This window comes from Lepus europaeus, chromosome 7 (genome assembly GCF_033115175.1).
Source record: "Lepus europaeus isolate LE1 chromosome 7, mLepTim1.pri, whole genome shotgun sequence".
NCBI lineage: Eukaryota > Metazoa > Chordata > Mammalia > Lagomorpha > Leporidae > Lepus > Lepus europaeus.
In genome coordinates, this window is record NC_084833.1 from 55,892,139 (window position 1) to 55,913,646 (window position 21,508).

General features: G+C 43.6%; 1 protein-coding gene across 1 annotated transcript in view; it reads left to right on the top strand.

Annotated features, from left to right (window-relative positions):
• DENND5A (DENN domain containing 5A) overlaps positions 1 to 21,508 on the top strand; it is a 126,795-nt gene that overhangs the window by 42,113 nt on the left and 63,174 nt on the right. Inside the window, exons 2-5 of the mRNA XM_062196530.1 lie at positions 265 to 336; positions 1,084 to 1,193; positions 4,242 to 4,899; positions 20,730 to 20,917. Of these exons, the coding sequence (XP_062052514.1) occupies positions 265 to 336; positions 1,084 to 1,193; positions 4,242 to 4,899; positions 20,730 to 20,917 (1,028 nt within the window). The remainder of the gene's footprint in view (positions 1 to 264; positions 337 to 1,083; positions 1,194 to 4,241; positions 4,900 to 20,729; positions 20,918 to 21,508) is intronic.

Genomic DNA, 21,508 nt, shown 5'->3' on the forward strand with positions numbered 1-21,508 from the left:
ATGTTTTTCAAACTGTGAATTGTGACCATTAGTAGGTCTTCGAGTCAGCATTCTTTTGTTTTAATGATATGGGATAAAAAATATGACAGGGCATCACATACAGTAAAGGTAAGTATTGTTTTGTGAAAACTTTAAGTAAATTTATATATATACATATACTTATTGCTCTATTATATAAAATGTATTTTACACTGGAGTCACGGTCAAAAAAGTTTGAATAACACTTCTTTGTTGTAATACTCTGTTATTTCATTTATCATATAGCGTTATGCCAGTACATACAGGCTTCTAAAGCCAGGGATGGTGCCAGCCTTTTCATTTCAAGTACGACTGAAGGTAAAAACAAAAAATTGAGAACACCTAACACTTTCTGGTGGTTCTTAAATAAATCACCCTAGTGTCATTTTGTACCCTTTGGTCTTCTAACTTTCTTGTGCCTTTTTTGACCATATTTTTCAGATTTGTATCCTCCTAGGTGGTGGGTTCTTTGGTTCTTCCTTTAATGTTCCTAATTTCAATTTACTCTAGTGTTTTTAGGAGGGGGAAGGAGGAAACAAAGTAGAACTCTAGACATTTCAAATGATTCTGAATTGGCAAAATAGCTCATTAAATTTACTTTGAAATCTGCTTCCTTAATATTCCTGTATCTTTTAGTCTCTATTTTTTCAGGATCATAGGAATGCATTTTTTAAAGAATTTAAAATAATATTTCTGTTATGTTTTCAGTTGACTTGAAACAAATTAAATATGACTTTCAGATTGGAAAAAAGATGGATACAGTGTTTTATTATTTTGTGTGCTTTCTCATCTCTCCCGAGAAAATTAACCATTGGGTTTGTAGTAATAATTTCATTTTGGAGAAAAGCAAAGATAGCTAGGGTATCCAGTATTAACTCTGCTATACTTTTTCAGCTTCTTTACTGACCTAATAACTTTAACGCCTTTCCTATTCTTAGAAGGTTGGCATACTAACCTCCTTGCCTTCATTTCTGTACCTTGCTGGAGTACCAAGCTCAGACATTCATAACTCTGTGATTTAAAGGGACATTATAGAGATAATTTGCTTCATTCTTTTTCTTACAGGGGAAAATTTTGAGCAGACACCATTGAGACGAACATTCAAGTCCAAGGTCCTTGCACGATATCCTGAGAACGTAGAATGGAATCCCTTTGACCAAGATGCAGTGGGAATGGTTAGTATTTGTTAGCTACAAGTGTGAAATAATTTACAGAGTAATTTATAGTAGGCACGTGAAGTGAGGCTATGATTTCAGTGGTCCCATCAAGAACTAACCACTTTTGAAGAAGGAATTGAAATGCATATTATTCATGATTCTGCATGTTGGTCAATATATCAAATATTTAGAATATATCAGATATATTAAAAGTCACAATGTGCTTCTATTGTATCAGATAAACGGTATTGGATCAATAAATATTATAGTACTGAGCTGTTGATTATTTATCGCATTGATTACTTGAGTGAAGTTTAAAGTTTTCTATCATTCTGCACTGTATGATATGGCAGAAATGAGTATTTTTGTTTCATCATGATTTTAGATAGGACAGCATTTACAGTATCATAGAATACTGCCAAGAATAAGCCAATCTTCATTGAATATTCACCTTGTGCTAGGCACTTCAGTGATCATTTTATATGAATTAAGTCATTTAATCTTCATGGTTCCCTTACATCAGTAATAACATAAATACACAAGTGTACATATTTTACAGATGAAGAAACTAAGATCCAAAGACATTAAGTAATGTGTTCAAGTTCATATGGCTAATAAGTAGTTGATTTGGAGTTTGGACATGTAATCTGATTACAGCCTTTTGCTCTAACTACATCTTTGTATTGCTTCTGCTACATTTTAAAATTATATGTATTTATTTTTTATTTGAAAAGCAGAGCAACGGTGGGGGGTGGGGTGGGGAGACAGAGACAGAGAAAGAGAAATAGAAATACCGATACACACATCCCAAGTAGCAGTTTAACTCGCTGTACCACAACACCTTTCCTCTCTGTTAAATTTTTTTTTTTTGACAGGCAGAGTGGACAGTGAGAGAGAGAGACAGAGAGAAAGGTCTTCCCTTTGCTGTTGGTTCACCCTCCAATGGCCACCGCGGCCGGCGCACTGCACTGATCCGAAAGCAGGAGCCAGGTGCTTCTCCTGGTCTCCCATGGGGTGCAGGGCCCAAGCACTTGGGCCATCCTCCACTGCACTCCCGGGCCACAGCAGAGAGCTGGCCTGGAAGAGGGGCAACCGGGACAGAATCCGGCACCCCTACCGGGACTAGAACCTGGTGGCCGGCACCGCAAGGCGGAGGATTAGCCTGTTGAGCCACGGCGCCGGCCTCTCTCTGTTAAATATTTAATACTGTTATTTTTCGAAGTAAGTAGAATAATTTATGTCATTATCATTTCACAGATGAAGAAATCAAGTATCAGCATCAAAGTTTTTGACTCCTAATCCAAAGCTTATTTAATTTTAATATTCTGTATTCTAGAAACACCTTGGGTTTGGGAAGTCAAGTTCAAAGCTAATGGATATAACATAATATGTGATGTTGTTATATTAACTCAGGCTGTTGGTATTTTATTTGAATAGCTGGGTTCATGTAAAATTGGAAAATGGGGACTGATTGATTCAGGTCAGTTTGATTAACTGTCCAAGTTTCTTTATATAACCTATCTGAGTTGCAGTGAAAAAAAGTATATTTTTATCCTGATTATGTAAGCTCCTTGGTTTATATGAAATGAACATTTTTTTAAAGATTTATTTATTTATTTGAGAGGTAGAGTTATAGAGAGACAGGGAGAGATAGAGATCTTCCATCCACTAGTTTACTCACCAAATGGTCGCAATTGCTGGAGCTGGGCCAGTCTAAAGCCAGGAGCCAGGAGCTTCCTCCAGGACTCCCATGCAGGGGCAGGGGCCCAAGCACATGTGTCATCCTCCACTGCTTTCCCTAGCAATAGCAGAGAGCTGGATCAGAAGAGGAGCAGCGAGAATACGAACCAATGCTCATATGGGATGCTGCCACTGCAGGCAGATGCTCAGCCCACTGTGCCACAGCGCCAGCCCCAATGAACGCTTTAAAATAATATATATTACTTGAGAGGCAGAGAGAGAAAGGCAGGGAGAGAAAGAGAACTCCTATCTGTTGGCTGACTCCATAGATGCCCACAGTGGCAAAGGCTGGATTTAGGAACTGGAACCAAGAGCCAGAACCAGGAAGGAACTCAATCCAAGTCTCTACATGGGTGTTAGGGACTCAGTTACTTGAGTCATCATCTGCTGTCTCCCAGGGTCTGCATCAGCAGGAAGCCAGAATTGGGAGCTGGAGCCAGGAATCAAACCCAGGCATTCCATTGTAGGGTTCAGGTATCCCAACTGATATCCCAAACACTATGCCAGGCACCTACCCCTGAACACTCTTTTAATATTAAAAGAGTTTTGTGAGCTGGTTAGAGTCTAAAGCCATTAGGTCAGTTTGTTTTGTTTTTAGCTGTGAAGTTTCATGTGTCTGATTTTTAGATTTTTTTTTTTTTGGACAGATAGAGAGAAAGGTCTTCCTTCTGTTGTTTCACCCTCCAAATGGCCGCTATGGCCGGCGTGGTGCGCCTATCTGAAGCCAGGAGCCAGGTGCTTCCTCCTGGTCTCCCATGCGGGTGCAGGGCCCAAGTACTTGTGCCATCGTCCACTGCCTTCCCGGGCCACAGTAGAGAGCTAGACTGGAAGAGGAGCAACCGGGACAGAATCCAGCGCCCCAGCTGGGACTAGAACCCAGGGTGCTGGTGCCGCAGGCAGAGGATTAGCCAAGTGAGCCATGGCACCAGCCTAGATGTATTTCTAGCATCATCTCCAAATACATATCTTACTGTGTATCATGCTGTTATGCTTAACTATTTACTATTTCCTAAATTCTGCAGTCTTTCTTTTACTTCCATATCTATATGTGTTCTCCCTATTCCTGAAATACCCTTCTTTCCTTTTCTCCCTGATGAATTCTAGCATAACCTCATTCTGAAGAAGCTTTTTCTGATCTATAGCCCTAATAAGTACATCATCATTTTATTTAATATTTGTCTTGCCTTAGAGTGGAAGAGCTTTAGGAAAGATACACACCTAGCATAATAGGTATTCTATAAATGAATGAGTGAGTGAAGGAATAAATCAATAGTTTTGAAAAGGAATTCATCAGTAAATATTCTTACTGTTTGTTGCTTTTTGCAGCTGTGTATGCCCAAAGGGCTGGCATTCAAGACCCAAGCTGATCCCAGGGAGCCCCAGTTCCATGCCTTTATTATCACAAGGGAGGATGGCTCTCGGACATTTGGGTTTGCCCTCACCTTTTATGAAGAAGTGACTAGCAAGCAGATCTGCAGTGCAATGCAGACCCTCTACCACATGCACAATGCTGAGTATGATGGCCTACACACTGCCCTTGCTGGTGGCCAAGACCAGAGTGGCTTGGAGGATGATGATGGCACTCCTGGGACCAAGCTGCAGCGCTTCAACTCTTACGACATTAGCCGGGACACTCTCTACGTCTCTAAGTGCATCTGTCTCATCACACCCATGTCCTTCATGAAGGCATGCCGGAGTGTGCTGGAACAGCTCCACCAGGCAGTCACTTCACCTCAGCCCCCTCCACTGCCCCTTGAGAGCTACATATATAATGTACTCTATGAGGTGCCACTCCCACCTCCTGGCCGGTCCTTGAAGTTTTCTGGAGTCTATGGGCCAGTAATCTGCCAGAGGCCAAGTACCAATGAGCTTCCATTATTTGACTTTCCTGTCAGAGAAGTCTTTGAACTGCTTGGGGTGGAAAATGTGTTCCAGCTTTTTACCTGTGCCCTTCTGGAGTTTCAAATCCTGCTCTACTCACAGCGTAAGTCTGCTTACTAGAGGTCTCTCTCTGCATAGTACCTCCCTGCTTTCCATGCTCAGATCAGTGAAGCTGACTATAATGGTCAAGGGCTGGGACAGTTTGAGCAAAACCTAGATCTTTTGTGGGTGGTGGGTGGCCAATTGATGGAATACAAGAGGGTTCATATTTCTGATTGGCTATCATCATACTATGATGACTGCTATGGCAGTCTGGGAGGGGAACCCTGCCTCTTTGTATCCTTTCTGATTGAAGCTCAAAAGGAACTAACAATCCACAGGAGGAGATGGCCACTGGAAGCTGATGTTTGGTCATTTCTGTCATTCTGTGGAGTTATTTTTGTCTGTCTTCAATCTGACAGTAAAATTGAGGATTCACAAAGGTTGAACCTTTGTATATTGAGAAAATGAGGATATATTGCTTCTTTCTGTTGTTTGTTTAATATAATTTTTTTTTTAAATTTCATTTCATTTATTTGGAAGCTGATGTTTGGTCATTTCTGTCATTCTGTGGAGTTATTTTTGTCTGTCTTCAATCTGACAGTAAAATTGAGGATTCACAAAGGTTGAACCTTTGTATATTGAGAAAATGAGGATGTATTGTTTCTTTCTGTTTGTTTAATATAATTTTTTTTAAAAAAATTTCATTTCATTTATTTGAAAGGTGGAGTTACAGAGGAGAGAAAGAGATCTCCCATCTGCTGGTTAACTCCTAAAGTAGCTGCAACTGCTGAGGCTGAGCCAGACTGAAACCAGGAGCTAGGCACTCCATTCAGGTCTCCCATGTGTGTGGCAGGGGCCCAAGTATCTGGGCCGTCCTCTGTTACCTTCCCAGGAAGAGAGCCAGATTGGAAGTGGAGCAGCCAGGACTTGAACCAGTGCTCACATGGGATATCAGCGTCATAGATGGCAGCTTAATCTGCTATGCCACAATGCTGGCCCCATGATTTTAGCTTTAACCATTTTAACTTGATTAAGATTGGTGTCAGCTAGTTTTTTAAGAAAATTTATTTGAAAGGCAGAGAGAGACACAGAGGCAGCCAGAGAAAGAGACAGAGACAGACAGACAGATAGAGAATATCTTTGATATGTTGGATCAGTTCTCAACAGTCAGGGCTGGGCCAGGTCAAAGCCACGAGCATAGAACTCAGTCTGGGTCTCTCACATGAGTGGTAGAGTCCCAGGTACTTGAGTAATCACCTGCTTTTTCCCAGGATGTGCATTATCAGGAAATAACTCAGAAGCAAAGCCGAAACTTGATCCCAGGCACACCAATATGGGATGTGGGTACCCAACCAGGTGGTGTTTTAACTGCTAAATCAAATGCCTGCCTCTGCTGGATTTCTTAACTGGAAAGTTACCATTTTTTTAAAAAGATTCATTTACTTTATTTGAAAGACAGAGTTACAGAGAAGAGGTGGGGAGGGGCGAGATCTTTCATCTGCTGGTTCACTCCCCAGATGGCTGCAATGGCTGAAGCTGAGCTGATCTGAAGTCAGGAGCCAGGAGCTTTCTTCCAGGTCTTCCATGTGGGTGCAGGGGCCCAAGGACTTGGGCCATCTTTTACTGCTTTCCCAGACCATAGCAAAGAGTAGGATCAGAAGTAGAGCAGCCTGGACTCTAACCAGTGCCTATATGGGATGCTGGCACTGCAGGCAGCGGCTTTACCCACTACACTACAGTGCCGGCTCGTAATTTTTCCCTTTATAATTAATAAATAATTTGAATGGAGATACTTTGAAATGCTTGTGTAACTATACTGTTTCTCTTCAAAGTTTTGCTTGATAGTTTTTTTTAATGACTATTTATTTATTTGAAAGAGTTAGAGAGAGAGGGAGAGAGAGGTCTTCCGTCTACTGGTTCACTCCCTAGTTGGCCACAACGGCCAGGCCAGAGTTGCACTGATCTGAAGCCAAGAGTTCTTCCGGATCTCCTATGCAGGTGTAGGGGCCCAAGGACTTGGGCCATCTTCTACTGCTTTCCTAGGCCATAGCAAAGAGCTGGATCAGAACTGGAGCAGCCGAGACTAGAACTGGTGCCCATATGGGATGCTGGCACTACAGGTGGTGGCTTCACCTGCTAGGCCACAGTGCCGGCCCCTTACCTAATAGTTTTAACATCTATTGATAATTCTAGTCTGAATCAGTTATTTCTGTGATGGTTGAAAGATGATGATTTTCTGTCTTCTGTATTTATTAATTGGCATTGTGCTATAAGGAAAAATATTTCATTCTTATTGTATGGACTGAGAGGTTTATTTTACTCAGGTCATAATTCATTACTATAATTATTTTAGTGTTCAGATTGGTTCTTAGGCAAAAGAATGATATTTAACCACACAGTAGTGGAACTTTTGCCTTTTGCTTGCTGGTGTATTATAAGTACTAGAGCAGTAGCTGGTATATGTAAGGGTGTTCAATAAATGTTTGTCAAATGAATGAATAGCTTATAACTTTAATAGGATCATTCTAGCCCCTGAAAGGGGAAGTGGTAGAAAACGAAGAGTTCAGTTAGGAGGCCATTGTAATAATCAGGTGAGAGATGGTGTTGGCTAAGACTAAAGAGATAACCATGAATTAGTATGAAGTGGTTGAGTTATGGATATAGTTTGAAGGTGAAGTAGTGGAGACTGTTTAATTGAAGAGTACATTCGCCATCTAAAGTGCACAGCCAGTAATCAGCTCTAGTTAATTTCTTATGGGGATGCTCTTTTGAGGTTACTAAATCTTCCAGTTTCTCATGAGGACTCAGATTTTTTTTTTTTTTTTAAGATTTATTTATTTATTTTCAAGTCAGAGAGAGGGAGAGACAGAGAGAGATCTTCCACCTGTTGGTACACTCCCCAGATGGCTGCAACAACTAGGGTTGGGTCAGGCCAAAGCCAGGAGCTGGAGCTTCATCTAGCTCTCCCATGTATGTGGCAGGGATCCAAACACTTGGGCCATCTTCCACTGCTTTTCCCAGGCCATTAGCCGGGAGATAGATTGGAAGTGGAGCAGCCAGGACATGAACCAGCTCCTACATAGGATGCCAGTGTCACAGGCAGTGGCTTTACCTTCTGTGCCGCAGTGTCATCCCCAAGGACTCATATATTTTATGTAAAGTCTTCGATTTTTAGATATTGGCAGCAATGTTCTCGTTAAATACTGTAGATGAAACAAAAAGCATCTGTTGGCTGAATGTGGTTCCTGAGACTTCATATTGTAACTTTTGGCTTAAAATATGAAGTTGCAGACTCCTGTTTTAGATCAGGTATAGATTCAGACAAGTCATGTTGCTTCCTAGCTCCTGTTTCTTGGCTGGAACTTGGGAAAGTACTTTGAAACAGACTTAGTTGAATAACCAAGATTTGTCTGGTTTAGAACAGAATAGAAAAGAGGAAGCCAAACTAGGTATTTAGGGTATTAGAAGATAGAGCTGGCATTTAGGTGCCTATAGTGCAATACAGTGAGAATGCTTAACAACAAGGAATGGAGGATTGAAACAAGGAATTTGATGGAAAAAATATAGTCTTCCATCTGAGCTGCTTCTGTGTTTCACAGAATATCTTGTATCTGTAACAGGAATTGTAAAAGGTCGAAATGCAGTTGAGTTGGTTTTGTGTAGAATCAAATTGAACTCAAGACCTAATGTCACATTAGCATGGACAAGGAAAAGCTTTTCCAGAAACTCTTCTTGTGCGTTGCTGAGTATAACTGATGCTAAAAGGAAGTGGATTGCCTTTTATTGGTTGGAAGTTATTATGCTCTTTTATTAATAGAGTTCTGGAAATGATTCAGGTTGGTTTTCTGGAAGTGATTTTATTTGTGATTCAAAGGCATCATCCTTATGTGGTTGGGAATCTTTGTGGGCCAAAAACATGCCATCAGCACTGCAAGTGGTATTGCCTGCTGCATGACCTGCCTTCTGAATGGAAAAGAGGTGTTACGCAGGAAAAATGAGTGCTAAATTGTAAGACTATGAAAGTGTAAAACTTTAGATGACTGAAGTGGACATTTTATATGATATTGTCTTGGTTTACTACTGGAAACACATGTTCTTTGGCCCATATGGAAATTGTTTTTTTAAAAATACAATTTGTTAGTGGCTATTTTAAAATTACATACAGAGCAGAAGCTCTTTATCTGATGTGATCTAGTAGGATAGTTGATTGGATAATTGAAAAGTCAGTTCAGTCTGGTAATCCTAAAAATGATATATACATCCATTAAACTCAGTTTAACTCAAAACATGTAACTATATAGTTAGCTAACTTTTGATGAAGGGTATATGTATTTCCCTAGATTATGAGTCCACAAATCAGATGCCTACATTGTTTTCCTTGGATAAACTATATCCATAATGCATTGATTAGGTTTTCTAGGTTTTTTTTTTTTTCTTTCTTTCTTATTTTCTTTCTTTGGAGTGAGAACTAAAGAATATTACAAAACCTGAGTGAAGATTACCTGTAGATTTTTTTTTATACACAATTTTAACCTTTAAAAAAAAAAAAAAAAGAGAGCTGGCACCGTGGCTCAACAGGCTAATCCTCCACCTTGCGGCGCCGGCACACCAGGTTCTAGTCCCGGTCGGGGCTCCGGATTCTGTCCCGGTTGCCCCTCTTCCGGCCAGCTCTCTGCTGTGGCCCGGGAGTGCAGTGGAGGATGGCCCAAGTCCTTGGGCCCTGCACCCCATGGGAGACCAGGAGAAGCACCTGGCTCCTGCCATCGGATCAGCGCGCTGGCCGCGGTGGCCATTGGAGTGTGAACCAACGGCAAAAGGAAAACCTTTCTCTCTGTCTCTCTCTCTCTCACTGTCCACTCTGCCTGTCAAAAATAAAATAAAAGTAAAAAAAAAAAAAGATTTATTTATTTGAATGGCAGAGGTACAGAGAGAAGGAGAGACAGAGAAAGAGATCTTCCTCTGCTGGTTCACTTCCCAGATGGCTGAAAATGGCCAGAGCTGGGTCTGTCTGAAGCCAGGAACCAGGCACTTCATCCAGGTCTCCCACCTGGGTGCAGGGGCCCAAGCATTTGCCCCATCTTACAATGCTTTCCCAGGTGCATTAGCAGGGAGCTGGATTGGAAGTAGAGCAGCCAGGACTCAAACCAGTACCCATTATGGGATACTGGCGTTGCAGACAGTGGCTAAACCTGCACCACAACATGGGCCCCTACATGTAGATTTTTGCAGTTTTCCCTAATTTTTGTGCTTACTATAGTATGCCTACAGTTTTTTTTTTTTTTTTAAGATTTATTTATTTGGAAGGCAGAGGGACAGAGATGGAGAAAGAGAGGAGAAAGAGAGAAAGAGAGAGAAAGAGAAAGAGATAGAGAAAGAGAAAAAGAGAGAGAGAGAAAGAGAGAGAGAGAGAGAGATGATAGAGAGATCTTTTATCTGCTGGTTCACTCCCCAAATAGTTGCAACACCTGGAGCTGGGCCAGGCTGAAGCCAGGAACCAGGAACTCCTTTGTTGTCTTCTACATGGCTGGCAGGAATGCAAGCTCCCTGGGCCATCTTCCATAGCCTTCCCAGACACATTAGCAGGAAGCTGAATCAAATGGATCAGCTGAGACTTTAACCGACCATGTGGGATGCTGGTGTCGACCATGTGGGATGCTGGCTTAACCTGCTGTGCCACATGCTGAGCATTCTTAAAGTATTTACTTTCTTTTTCAAAGAAACAACAATTCCTTTTTTTTTTTTTTTTTTGACAGGCAGAGTGGATAGTGAGAGAGACAGAGAGAAAGGTATTCCTTTTTGCTGTTGGTTCACCCTCTGATGGCATCGTGCCAGGAGGAGGATTAGCCTATTGAGTTGCGGCGCTGGCGCATTGTCTCCTTTTATTAAAAATAATTGCCTATTATAGTGTTTGGGGAACTGAGACCACCCAGACAGTTGCTTAGAGCTTAAGTGTCTACAGTTGATTTGGATTGGCTGTAATGCCTTGGAGATAGTGGGCTTTCAACTTCTTCCTATCTGTCGGTTTCATCTTCCAGGAGTAACGAACATAGAGACTGGCAGTGGTAAAGGAGATATTGTTATTATCTTGTGTACTGGGTATAGAAATGGGTTTATCAATGGGCCAGCGCCGTGGCTCACTTGGCTAATCCTCTGCCTGTGGTGCCCACACCCCGGGTTCTAGTCCCAGTTGGGGCACCAGGTATTAGTCCCGGTTGCTCCTCTTCCAGTCCCAGCTCTCTGCTGTGGCCTGGGAGGGCGGTGGAGGATGGCCCAAGTGCTTGGGTCCTTGCACCCGCATGGGAGACTGGTGGGGAAGCACCCGGCTCCTGGCTTCAAATCGGTGCAGTGCCTTCCATGGCGGCCATTAGGGGAGTGAACCAATGCAAGGAAGACCTTTCTCTCTGTCTCTCTCTCATAGTCTATAACTCTCTCTCTCTCTCTCTCTCTCACTCACTCACTCAAACTCTGCCTAGCAGAAAAAAAAAAAAAATGAAGAAATGGGTTTGTTTATCCTGTTGATTATACTTCTTGGAGGTCAGCATCCTAGCATGGGTACCACAGATTGATTTAATAGGCATTATTTATTAGGCCATCAGTGAAGGTGAGATGTTGCTTTTAAAAATTTTTTAATATGAGGGGGCAGCGTTGTCGTGCATCAGGTTAAGCCACTGCTTGTGATGCCAGCATACCATATTAGCACTTGTTAGAGTCCTGGCTGCTCTACTTCCAATCCAGCTCCCTGCTAATATGCCTGGGAAAGCAGCAGGAGATGGCCCCTGCCACTCATATGGGGACCTGGATGGAGTTCCAGGCTCCTGGCTTTAGCCTGGCCTAGCCCTGACTGACCCGCCATTTGGGGAGTGAACCAGCAGATGGAAGATCGATCTTTGTGTCTCTCTTGCCCTCTCTCTGCAACTCTGCCTTTTAAATAAATAAACTCTTTAAAAAAGTGTTTTTAAGTATGGGGAGAGAGGGCTGGTACTGAGGTATAGTAGGTTAAGCCTTCACCTGTGGTGATAGCATCTCATATGGGCACCACTGCTCCACTTCTGATCCAACTCCCTGCTAATGGCCTGGGAGGGCAGTGGAGGATGGCCCAAGTGCTTGGTCCCCTGCACCCACTTGTGAGTCCTAGAAGAAGCTTCTGGCTCCTGGCTTCAGATCAGTCCAGCTCCAGCCATTGTGGCCATTTGGGGAATGAACCAGTGGATGGAAGACCTCTCCATCTTTCCCTCTCTCTGTCTGTAAGTCTACCTTTCAAATAAATAAATCTTTAAAAAAAAATATGGGCAGTGGGCATTGTGGTACCACGTAGGATGTCTGTATACCATACTGGAGTGCTTAGTATTGAATTCCACCTCCACTTTGGATTCAGGTTCTTGCAGATGTGCCTGGGAGGCAGAAGATAATGGCTCAAGAGTTCCTACCTCCTGGCCTTGACCTGATCTGACTGTTGTGGGTGTTTGGGAATTAATTAGTGAAAATCAATCTCTCTCTTTTGCGTTCTCTCTCTTTATCACACACACAGAAAAACACACAGCCTTTCAAATAAATAAAAATGAATAAAAAATTTTTAATACAGAGAAGACCCACACCTTAACCAGAACAGAAAGTCCATACAGTTCCAAATTTCCAGTGTCTGTTGATCTAGACCACATCGATGAAAGAGGCTAGCCTTGAAAGAGGGGATTATCTCTTGCCCCGAAAAGAGTCACAGTTTGAAGTGCATCACAAGGGATTCTTCAGATATTCAATCTGAGGCAAATAGTTATTCACACTACCAGAAACAGGGGTTCTGAGTTTCAGATACTAGATCATATTAATCTTGGAGAGCAGGGGAAAGACTGGGAGTAAATGTACTGTTGAAAAACGTGCTATTAAGGAGCTGAGAAAGCCCATTGCTTGTATTCAACATGCCCTGTTTTATGGTTACAGAGTGGATGTTCCCAGACACTGCAGCTGTGTGCTGTGCAGTGCCCAGGAAGCCTCCAAGCAGTTCAGGGACTACCTAGAGTATCTTTTTGCCCTCTAGGAGGTATTATTGTCCCTAAGCAGACTTATTAAGAAGGTCAGCCACATAAAGTAGTAGCACGTACTTTACTGAGTTATGGTAAAGGAGGAAGAGGTTTTTAGTTTTCTAGTGATTAAAAAGACTTTTAAGCTTTGGAAAAAACTCTTAGATATTGTGTGTGTGTGTACATTGAAGGGGGGGTATTATTCTGTGTAATATGTGTTGAAGAGCTGAAGAGTTAGTATTCGGGCACAGTAAGACTAAATGTTGGCCGGCGCCATGGCTCAACAGGCTAATCCTCCGTCTAGCGGCGTCGGCACACCGGGTTCCAGTCCTGGTCAGGGCGCCAGATTCTGTCCTGGTTGCCCCACTTCCAGGCCAGCTCTCTGCTATGGTCCGGGAGTGCAGTGGAGGATGGCCCAAGTGCATGGGCCCTGCACCCCATGGGAGACGAGGAGAAGCACCTGGCTCCTGCCTTCAGATCAGCGTGGTGCACCGGCCGCAGCGTGCCGGCCGTGGCAGCCATTGGAGGGTGAACCAACGGTAAAAGGAAGACCTTTCTCTCTGTCTCTCTCTCTCTCACTGTCCACTCTGCCTATCCAAAAAAAAAAAAAAAAAAAAAAGACTAAATGTTCTGCTCTTCAAAAAAAATTATTTGAGAGGCAGGCAGACATACCCACATACATACATACACTTCTTTCTTTCTTTCTTTTTTTTTTTTTTTTGCAGTCAGCAAGTTCACTATTTTATAAAAGTCACATAAATGATTTGACAAAAGCACACAATTGAATGACATCATTGGTTTGTTCTAATGCACAGAATACAACAAGTCGACTCCCCCACACGGAGGACTACATGGAGGGTGCATATTCAAGGACAGATCTCTCCAATAGGTTAGGCCAGGCAGACTTTACTCCCCAACGATGTGCCTCAGCGAAGATTGGTTAGGAAAGCGGAGGGTTTTTTTTTTCCTCTCCTAATTATTAAGCAACAAGAAAAAAGGCCATGCACAATTTTACAACACCTGATAAAAAACAGATACAGAACCTGGTTCATATCACCAACTCGGCAAGCTTGTGTCTTCACTCCGTCATTTTTCTGGATAGGCCGCTCATGCCATGACTCACTCCTAAATGAAAGGCTGTTAGTACTTCAGCAATGCTTGCCCCTGCACACGCAGCAAGACACATGCCCCATCGCCACCAAGTCACTGCTCCTTCCCTACACAGTAACACAGAAGGACACACCACAAACCTAGGACTAGAGACCACATTTATTTTACAGTTTTAAAAGCTAATATATCACCACTATCAATGAAGGATTTATGTCAGATCCTGTATTTAGGGGAGGGGATCTGTACAAGCCAGCCCATGAGATTTGAGCAAGTCTGCGAGAGCCCTGCCATGGGACAGACACAGCGAGGCGCCTTCTCCTTTCAAGAGGAGCTATCCAGGACATGGCTGTGCGTCTTCAGAGAAGCAATGAACACACAGCTTACAATCTTCTGGACTAAACACTTCTCACAGAGAGGCAGACTTTTGCTTTCTTTAACCCCTTTCAAAGTTAGAGTAGAATCAGTGAGGAAAGCAGAAGCCTGGCTAGTCTGAAGTGGAACAGTTAAGGTTTTTACAGAAAATCGACCATGAAAACAAGCCTACTGCACTTTCTGTCACCTACTCACTGGTTCAACTGCCAGCCGCTTCTAAACCAGCCAATAGTACTTAATCCAAGCTATGGCAACTGAAATGCGCACCCCACACCATCCCCCCCAAAAATCCTTCTCATTGAGTTACCCAGAGTGGTCTTATTCAGAAAGTAGCTGCCTCAATTGTGGTAGGAACCCTAACAGGGTGTTGCTCCCTGGAAATGTTGATTTTCAAAAACACTCATCAAACAGCATGAGGGAGCTGCTGCCTTCAAATCTGATTTCACATCAAACAATGCTATTACACCTCGCTACAGGCTCACTGTTAGCCACCATTAACTATTAGTACGTGAAACGAACCCTTCTCCGGAAAAAGGTCTACAGATAATCCACTTTTTAGCTAGTCTATTAAAAAGTTCCCACAGCAATGAACCTTAGGTAGGTGGGCTGTGGCCCCACTAGAGCAGGGTAGACTGAATAAACTCAGGTTGTCAGCATCGGTTCTTAGTGAAAATGTCCCCCTTCTGCATCAGTGAAAGGGGTGAATTTGCTGCACACTCCTTGAGTTAGTCATTTTAACTCCAGAGTTCAATTTCACCAATTCTACTGCAAGTGTGAAGCCCATTTAAGTCAGGGCTGGCCAATATAAAGCATCCACCCAGGCCTCTAGCTCATCCAGATCTATAGGATGTAGAAGAAATCACGACATACACTTCTTTCATCCACTGGTTCACTTCCCACACATGCCTGTAATCACTGGGACTTGTTCAGACCCTGCAGCCTGGAACTCCATCCAGGTTTTCCACAAGGGTAGCAGGGTCCCAACTACTTAAGCCATTACCGGGTACCACCCAGGGTGTACATTAGCAGGACACTGGAATCGGGAGTAGAGCCAGGACTCAAACCCAGGAACTCTGATTTGGGATGCTGGTGTTCCAGTCAGCAGTTTAACAAGTAGGCCAAATGCCTGCCTCTAGACCTTCAGCTTTAAATATCACCTGAAGATTTTTTTTTTCTCCTTTTTTTTTTTCTCCTTTTTTTTAATTCATCTTAAATTTGAATTTCAAAAAGAATCCTTAGGTTGCCTAAGAGTCTTATTAAGATAATTGTTCTTCCAGCACTGGCATACCGGATTCTAGTCCTGGTCGGATTCTAGTCCTGGTCGGGGTGCCGGATTCTGTCCCGGTTGCCCCTCTTCCAGGCCAGCTCTCTGCTGTGGCCCAAGTGCTTGGGCCCTGCACCCCATGGGAGACCAGGAGAAGCACCTGGCTTCTGGCTTTGGATCAGTGCAATGCGCTGGCTGCGGTGGCCATTGGAGGGTGAACCAACGGCAAAGGAAGACCTTTTTCTCTGTCTCTCTTTCTCACTGTCCACTCTGCCTGTCCAAAAAAAAAAAAAAAAAAAGATAATTGTTCTTGAGTGGGTTATTTACAGACATTAATATCTGGAATAGAAATTGAAAAATGTAAGAATTGAAGTCTTATCTGGAGAATCATGAGAATTCTTTATGTAATAAGTATTAAGGTAATAGTTGAGCAGGAGGCTCTCAGCAGAAAACAGGTGAAGAAGTGTCTGGATGCCCTCTGGTTTTGAAGCATCACAGAAGAAACTGAAGCAGAGCTTGCAATGGTCTAAATTTAATTTAAAAAATTTTTATTTATTATTTATTTGAAAGGCAGAGTTACAGAGAGGCAAACGCAGAGAGAAAGAAGTCCCCAAATGACTACAGTGGTCTGAGCTGGGCCATCCGAAGCTAGGAGCCAGGAGCTTCTTCCAGGTCTTCCACAGAGGTACAGGGCCCCAAGGAATTGGGCCATCTTCCACTGCTTTCCCAGGCCTTAGCAGAGAGCTTGATCAGAAGTATAGCAATGGAGACTCACACCCATGCCCACATGGGATGCCGTCGCCACAGGTGGTGGCTTTTTACCTCCTTGGTCTAAATTTACCGCGTTGGTCTAAATTTAACGTTCATTTGTTGCTTACCTTCCTCCAGGAAAGGTGCTGGTTTTTCAATCTGGGTCATCTGTACTTCTAATCATCAGGTTATAAATTTCACAACCACTTGAGGCTGGCGATGTGTAGTGGGTAAAGCCGGCAGCCTGCAATATGGCATCCCATATGGTTGCCGGTTTGTGGCCTGGCTGCTCTACTTCTGATCCAGCTCCCTGCTTCCCTGCTAATGGCCTGGGAAAAGCAGCAGAAAATGGTCCAAGTGCCTGGGCTCCTGCTATCCACGCGGATGGCATCCAAGCTCCTGGCTTCTGGCTTTGGCCTGTCCCAGCCCCTGCTATTGTAGCCATTTGGGGAGTGAACTAGCAGAAAGCAGATCTCTCTCTCTGTCCTTCTCCCTCTCCCTTTTTCCCTCCTGCTCCTCCTCTCCCTCTCCCTCTCCCTCTCCCCATTTCTCTCTGTGTCTCTGACTTTCAAGTGAATGAATAAATCTTTAAAAAATATAAAAAATTTTAGAACCTCTTCTTCTTCTTTTTGACAGGCAGAGTGGATAGTGAGAGAGACAGACAGAGAGAAAGGTCTTCCTTTTTGCCGTTGGTTCACCCTCCAATGGCCGCTGTGGCTGGCGCATCGTGCTGATCCGAAGCCAGGAGCCAGGTGCTTCTCCTGGTCTCCCATGTGGGTGCAGGGCCCAAGCACTTGGGCCATCCTCCACTGCACTCTCGGGCCATAGCAGAGAGCTGGCCTGAAAGAGGGGCAACTGGGATAGAATCCGGCACCCCGACCGGGACTAGAACCCGGTGTGCTGGCGCCGCAAGGAAGAGGATTAGCCTGTTAAACCACGGCGCCGGCCAGAACCTCTTCTTATGTTTGGTAATTTGCCAGAGTGGCTCACAGAGCCAGGGTAGGTGCTTTACTTACCATTACCCATTTATCAGAAGGATACAGCTGGGGAATACTGGAATGGAAGAGATTTCTAGTCAAAGGCTGGGGAGAGCTGTGTGGACCCTCCATATCCTCTCTGTGTGTGCTGCCCTCCAACACCTCAGTGTGCTCACCAACCCAGAAGCTCTTTTAATCCTATCATTGACAAGTTTTTTATGGAGGCCTCTTCACTAGTAAGGTGTGGTTGATGAAATCATTGCTCATTGGTGATTGAGTCAGTCTCTAGCCTTCTTCCCCTTCCCTGAGGTCAGTGTTGTGCCTTGACGTTTCTGATGACCAGCACCTGTCCTGAACTGTTCAGGAGCCCCTGGTCACAAATTACCTCACTTGCATGCAAAAAATGTCAAGAATGTTATGAGCTCTGTACTAGGAACTGGGGACAGGCACCAAATATGTGCTTAGCTGATTAGTTTTAAAAAGTTACTTATAGGGGTGGCTGTTGTAGTACAGGTTAAGCTACCACTTGGGACACCTATATCACATAACCCAGTGCCAGTTAGATCTCAGATAGGCTGTTATTCTTTTGATACAGCATCCTGCTAATGTACCTAGAAAGCAGCAGATGATGGCTTAAGTACCTGGATTCTTGCCACTCATGTTGGAAATCCAGATGGTGTTCCTGACTCCTGCCTTTTGCCCTCCTGTCTATCAGGTTTCCTGCAATAAACCCTTTCCCTTTAAAAAAGAGGGAGAGGGAGGAAGGGAGAGAGAGAGAGAGAGAGAGAGTGAGCAAGCGAGCAATGAGCAATTTTCCATCCATGGGTTCACTCCCCAAATGGCTAGGGCTACTAGGGCTGGGCCAAGCTTGAGCCAGGAATCAGGAATTCTGTCCTGATCTCCTACAAGGTGGCAGGGGTCCAAGCACTTGGTTTATTTCTTGCTGCCTTCCTTGGAGCCTTCGCAGGGAGCTGGGTGGGAAGCAGAGCAGCCAGGACTTGAATTGGTGCTGTGCTCTGATATGAGATGCCATCATTCCAAGTAGTTATGATAATAGTAGAGCTGTGCCAGAAGGGTAGTACTCTTATGAATTTAAAATTCATGTTCCGGAGACTGATGCTGTGGCACAGTGGGTTAAGCTGCCTCCTGCAGCTCCGACATCCCATATTTTGAGTTTGCGTTCTGGCTGCTCCACTTCCCATGCAACTCACAGCTAATGGGCCTGGGAAAGCAGTGGAAGATGGCTCAAGTAGTTGGGCCTCTGCTGCTCACATGAGAGACCCGGAAGAAGCTCCTAGCTCCTGGCTTTGGCTTGGTCCCGCCCCAGCTGTTACAGCCATTTGGGAAGTGAATGGCTGATGGAAGTTTCTCTCTCCTCTCTCTTTCTATTTCTTCTTCTCTTTCTGAAATCTGCCTTTCAAATAAATACATAAATAAATCTTTTAAAAATTAATTTCTTTCTTTATTCTTAAATGCTTAAACCCATTATCCCATTTGTTTCTTAAAATTTCAGTTGTAAAGTTATTATTATTTTTGTCTGAGAGGCAAAGAGAGAGAAAGGCAGATAGATAGACTTCCCATTTGCTGGTTCATAGCTCAAATGCCCATGGTGGCCAGAGCTGGGCCAGAGCTGGGACATGGGATCTTGATCCAGATCTCCAATGTGGGTGGCAGGAACCCAGTTAATTGAGCCCTCATCACTGCCTCCCAGGGTCTGCACTAGCAGAAAACTGATATTGAGCTGGAGCAAGGAATGAAACTTAGGCATTCTGACAAAGGATGTGGGTACCTTCATCTCTAGGCTAAATGCCTGCTGTCTAAATTTCAAACAGTCATTTTATTGGCTGTACCATTTTATTACTCACTTAAAAAAACAAAACAGGGGCCAGCTCTGTGGCACAGCGGATTAAGCTGCTGCCTGTAGTACCAGTATCCCATGTGGGTGCTGGTTCAAGTCCTAGCTGTTCCACATCCTTTCCAGCTACCTGCTAATATGCTTGAGAAAGCAGTGGAAGATGACCCAGGTACTTGGACCCCTGCACCCATGTGGGAGACCCAGATGGAGCTCCTGGCTCCTGGTTCCTGGCTTCGACCTGGCCCAGTCCTGGCTTTTGTGGCCATTTGAGGAATGAACCAGCAGATGGAAGATATTCTCTCTCTCCTCTCCCTCTCTCTCTCCCTTTCTTCTCCCTCTCTCTCTCTCCCTCCCTCCTCTCCCTTCCTTCCTCCATTTCTCTGTAACTCTTTTTTTTTTTTTTATTTTTTATTTTTGACAGGCAGAGTGGACAGTGAGAGAGAGAGAGACAGACAGAAAGGTCTTCCTTTTTGCCGTTGGTTCACCCTCCAATGGCCGCCGCGGTAGGTGCGCTGCGGCCGGCGCACCGCGCTGATCCGATGGCAGGAGCCAGGTGCTTCTCCTGGTCTCCCATGGGGTGCAGGGCCCAAGCACTTGGGCCATCCTCCACTGCACTCCCTGGCCACAGCAGAGAGCTGGCCTGGAAGAGGGGCAACCGGGACAGGATCGGTGCCCCGACCGGGACTAGAACCCGGTGTACCGGCGCCGCAAGGCGGAGGATTAGCCTAGTGAGCCGCAGCGCCGGCCATTTCTCTGTAACTCTGCCTTTCAAATAAATTTAAAATAAATAAATAAGCCAAGCAGAAGCAAATAAGAAAAAAAAAGTAATAATTATATTGTGAAGAAAAGCCAAACATTAAGTACGAGTGTTCCCTTGCAGACTGTGTTCTCTGACCTACAACAAGAGTTTTGAGTCACTGAAGTTGATCTGGGTCTTTCAAGTTTAGGGAAGATTTTTACTGAAATGTGAAATAACACTTTGGTGCTGTTCCCATTCAGGAAGGGTTGCCATGTATAGGGCAGACTTGGCTAGTGCGGAAAACCAGCTTCTGCATGTGTGGGTTTTTGTGCTTGATCTTGAAGGCGAAGCTCACATAAACTCTATTCCAGGATGCTTTGAGATATATTTGACTGGTAAATGAACCTGTTTTACCTTCCATGCTGAACAGAGACCCAAAGTGCTGTTCCTTTTCTTTCTGTTCTGTTCACTCCCCTCCTCACTCCATTCCCTTTCTACTTAACAGAACCTACTTAACATTTTGGGGTAGTACTTGGAGCAAGGTGCTATTTACTGTTTTTCAGATTTCCATATACTAGCAGAGACCTGTGTATATGTGTGTTGGTGTATTTCAAGTTGGTATACACCAGGGTCTCGGAGTTGTCTGTCTGACATCCACAGGGAAATCACACTGAACATACCCTTGCAAATTTATCCTGATCCTTTGCACATATGAAATCATATTGGAGGTTTTAGCTTACTTTAAAAACGAGTGACTCATTTTTGACTGGTTCATTTATGTGCCTTTTTTCTTTTCTTTTTTTACTTAGATTACCAGAGACTGATGACCGTGGCAGAGACGATTACAGCTCTCATGTTTCCTTTCCAGTGGCAGCATGTCTATGTTCCTATTCTCCCGGCTTCTCTCCTGCATTTCCTAGATGCTCCTGTTCCATATCTGATGGGCTTGCATTCCAATGGCTTGGATGACCGCTCAAAGCTGGAACTGCCTCAAGAGGTGAGAGTGTCAGTGTTTCCTTTGGTTTGATCTGGGTCTGGGGAGACAAAGGGCTTTGGTTTGGGCCCAGTATGGTGTCGTCAAGTTTATTTTCTTTCATTTTGTGGAACATGAATAACTTTTCAGGAAAAAAGTGAAAACAGTGAACTTTTAGCTCAATTTGTATTATTTTAGAAACACTGGTCAGCTTTATCATTAGATGTACATATATTATAATCTATGTTTATACTATAGTGAATTGCTTTTTTATACATATTTTTCAAACAATATTTTAGATATGTTTAAAGACATTTAAAGTTTTTATTATGTAACATTTTAAATAAAATACACAGAATAATATAATGAATCCCTGTTTTCTGAGCATTCAGCTTCAGCAGTTATCATATTGTATTTTATTTCTGTTCCTCCCACTCCCTATTATTTTAAACAAACCCTATATAATTTCATAACTACTTGAGTAGTTGGACATTTATAGTGGTTCTCCTTTATAGGACACAGTTGATCTGTATAAATTAACCTGATCATAGTGATTCCTGTGGTGCTTGATCCAGTTTTGGAAACTTAGGAAGGCCTTGAGAGAATGCTTTTGCT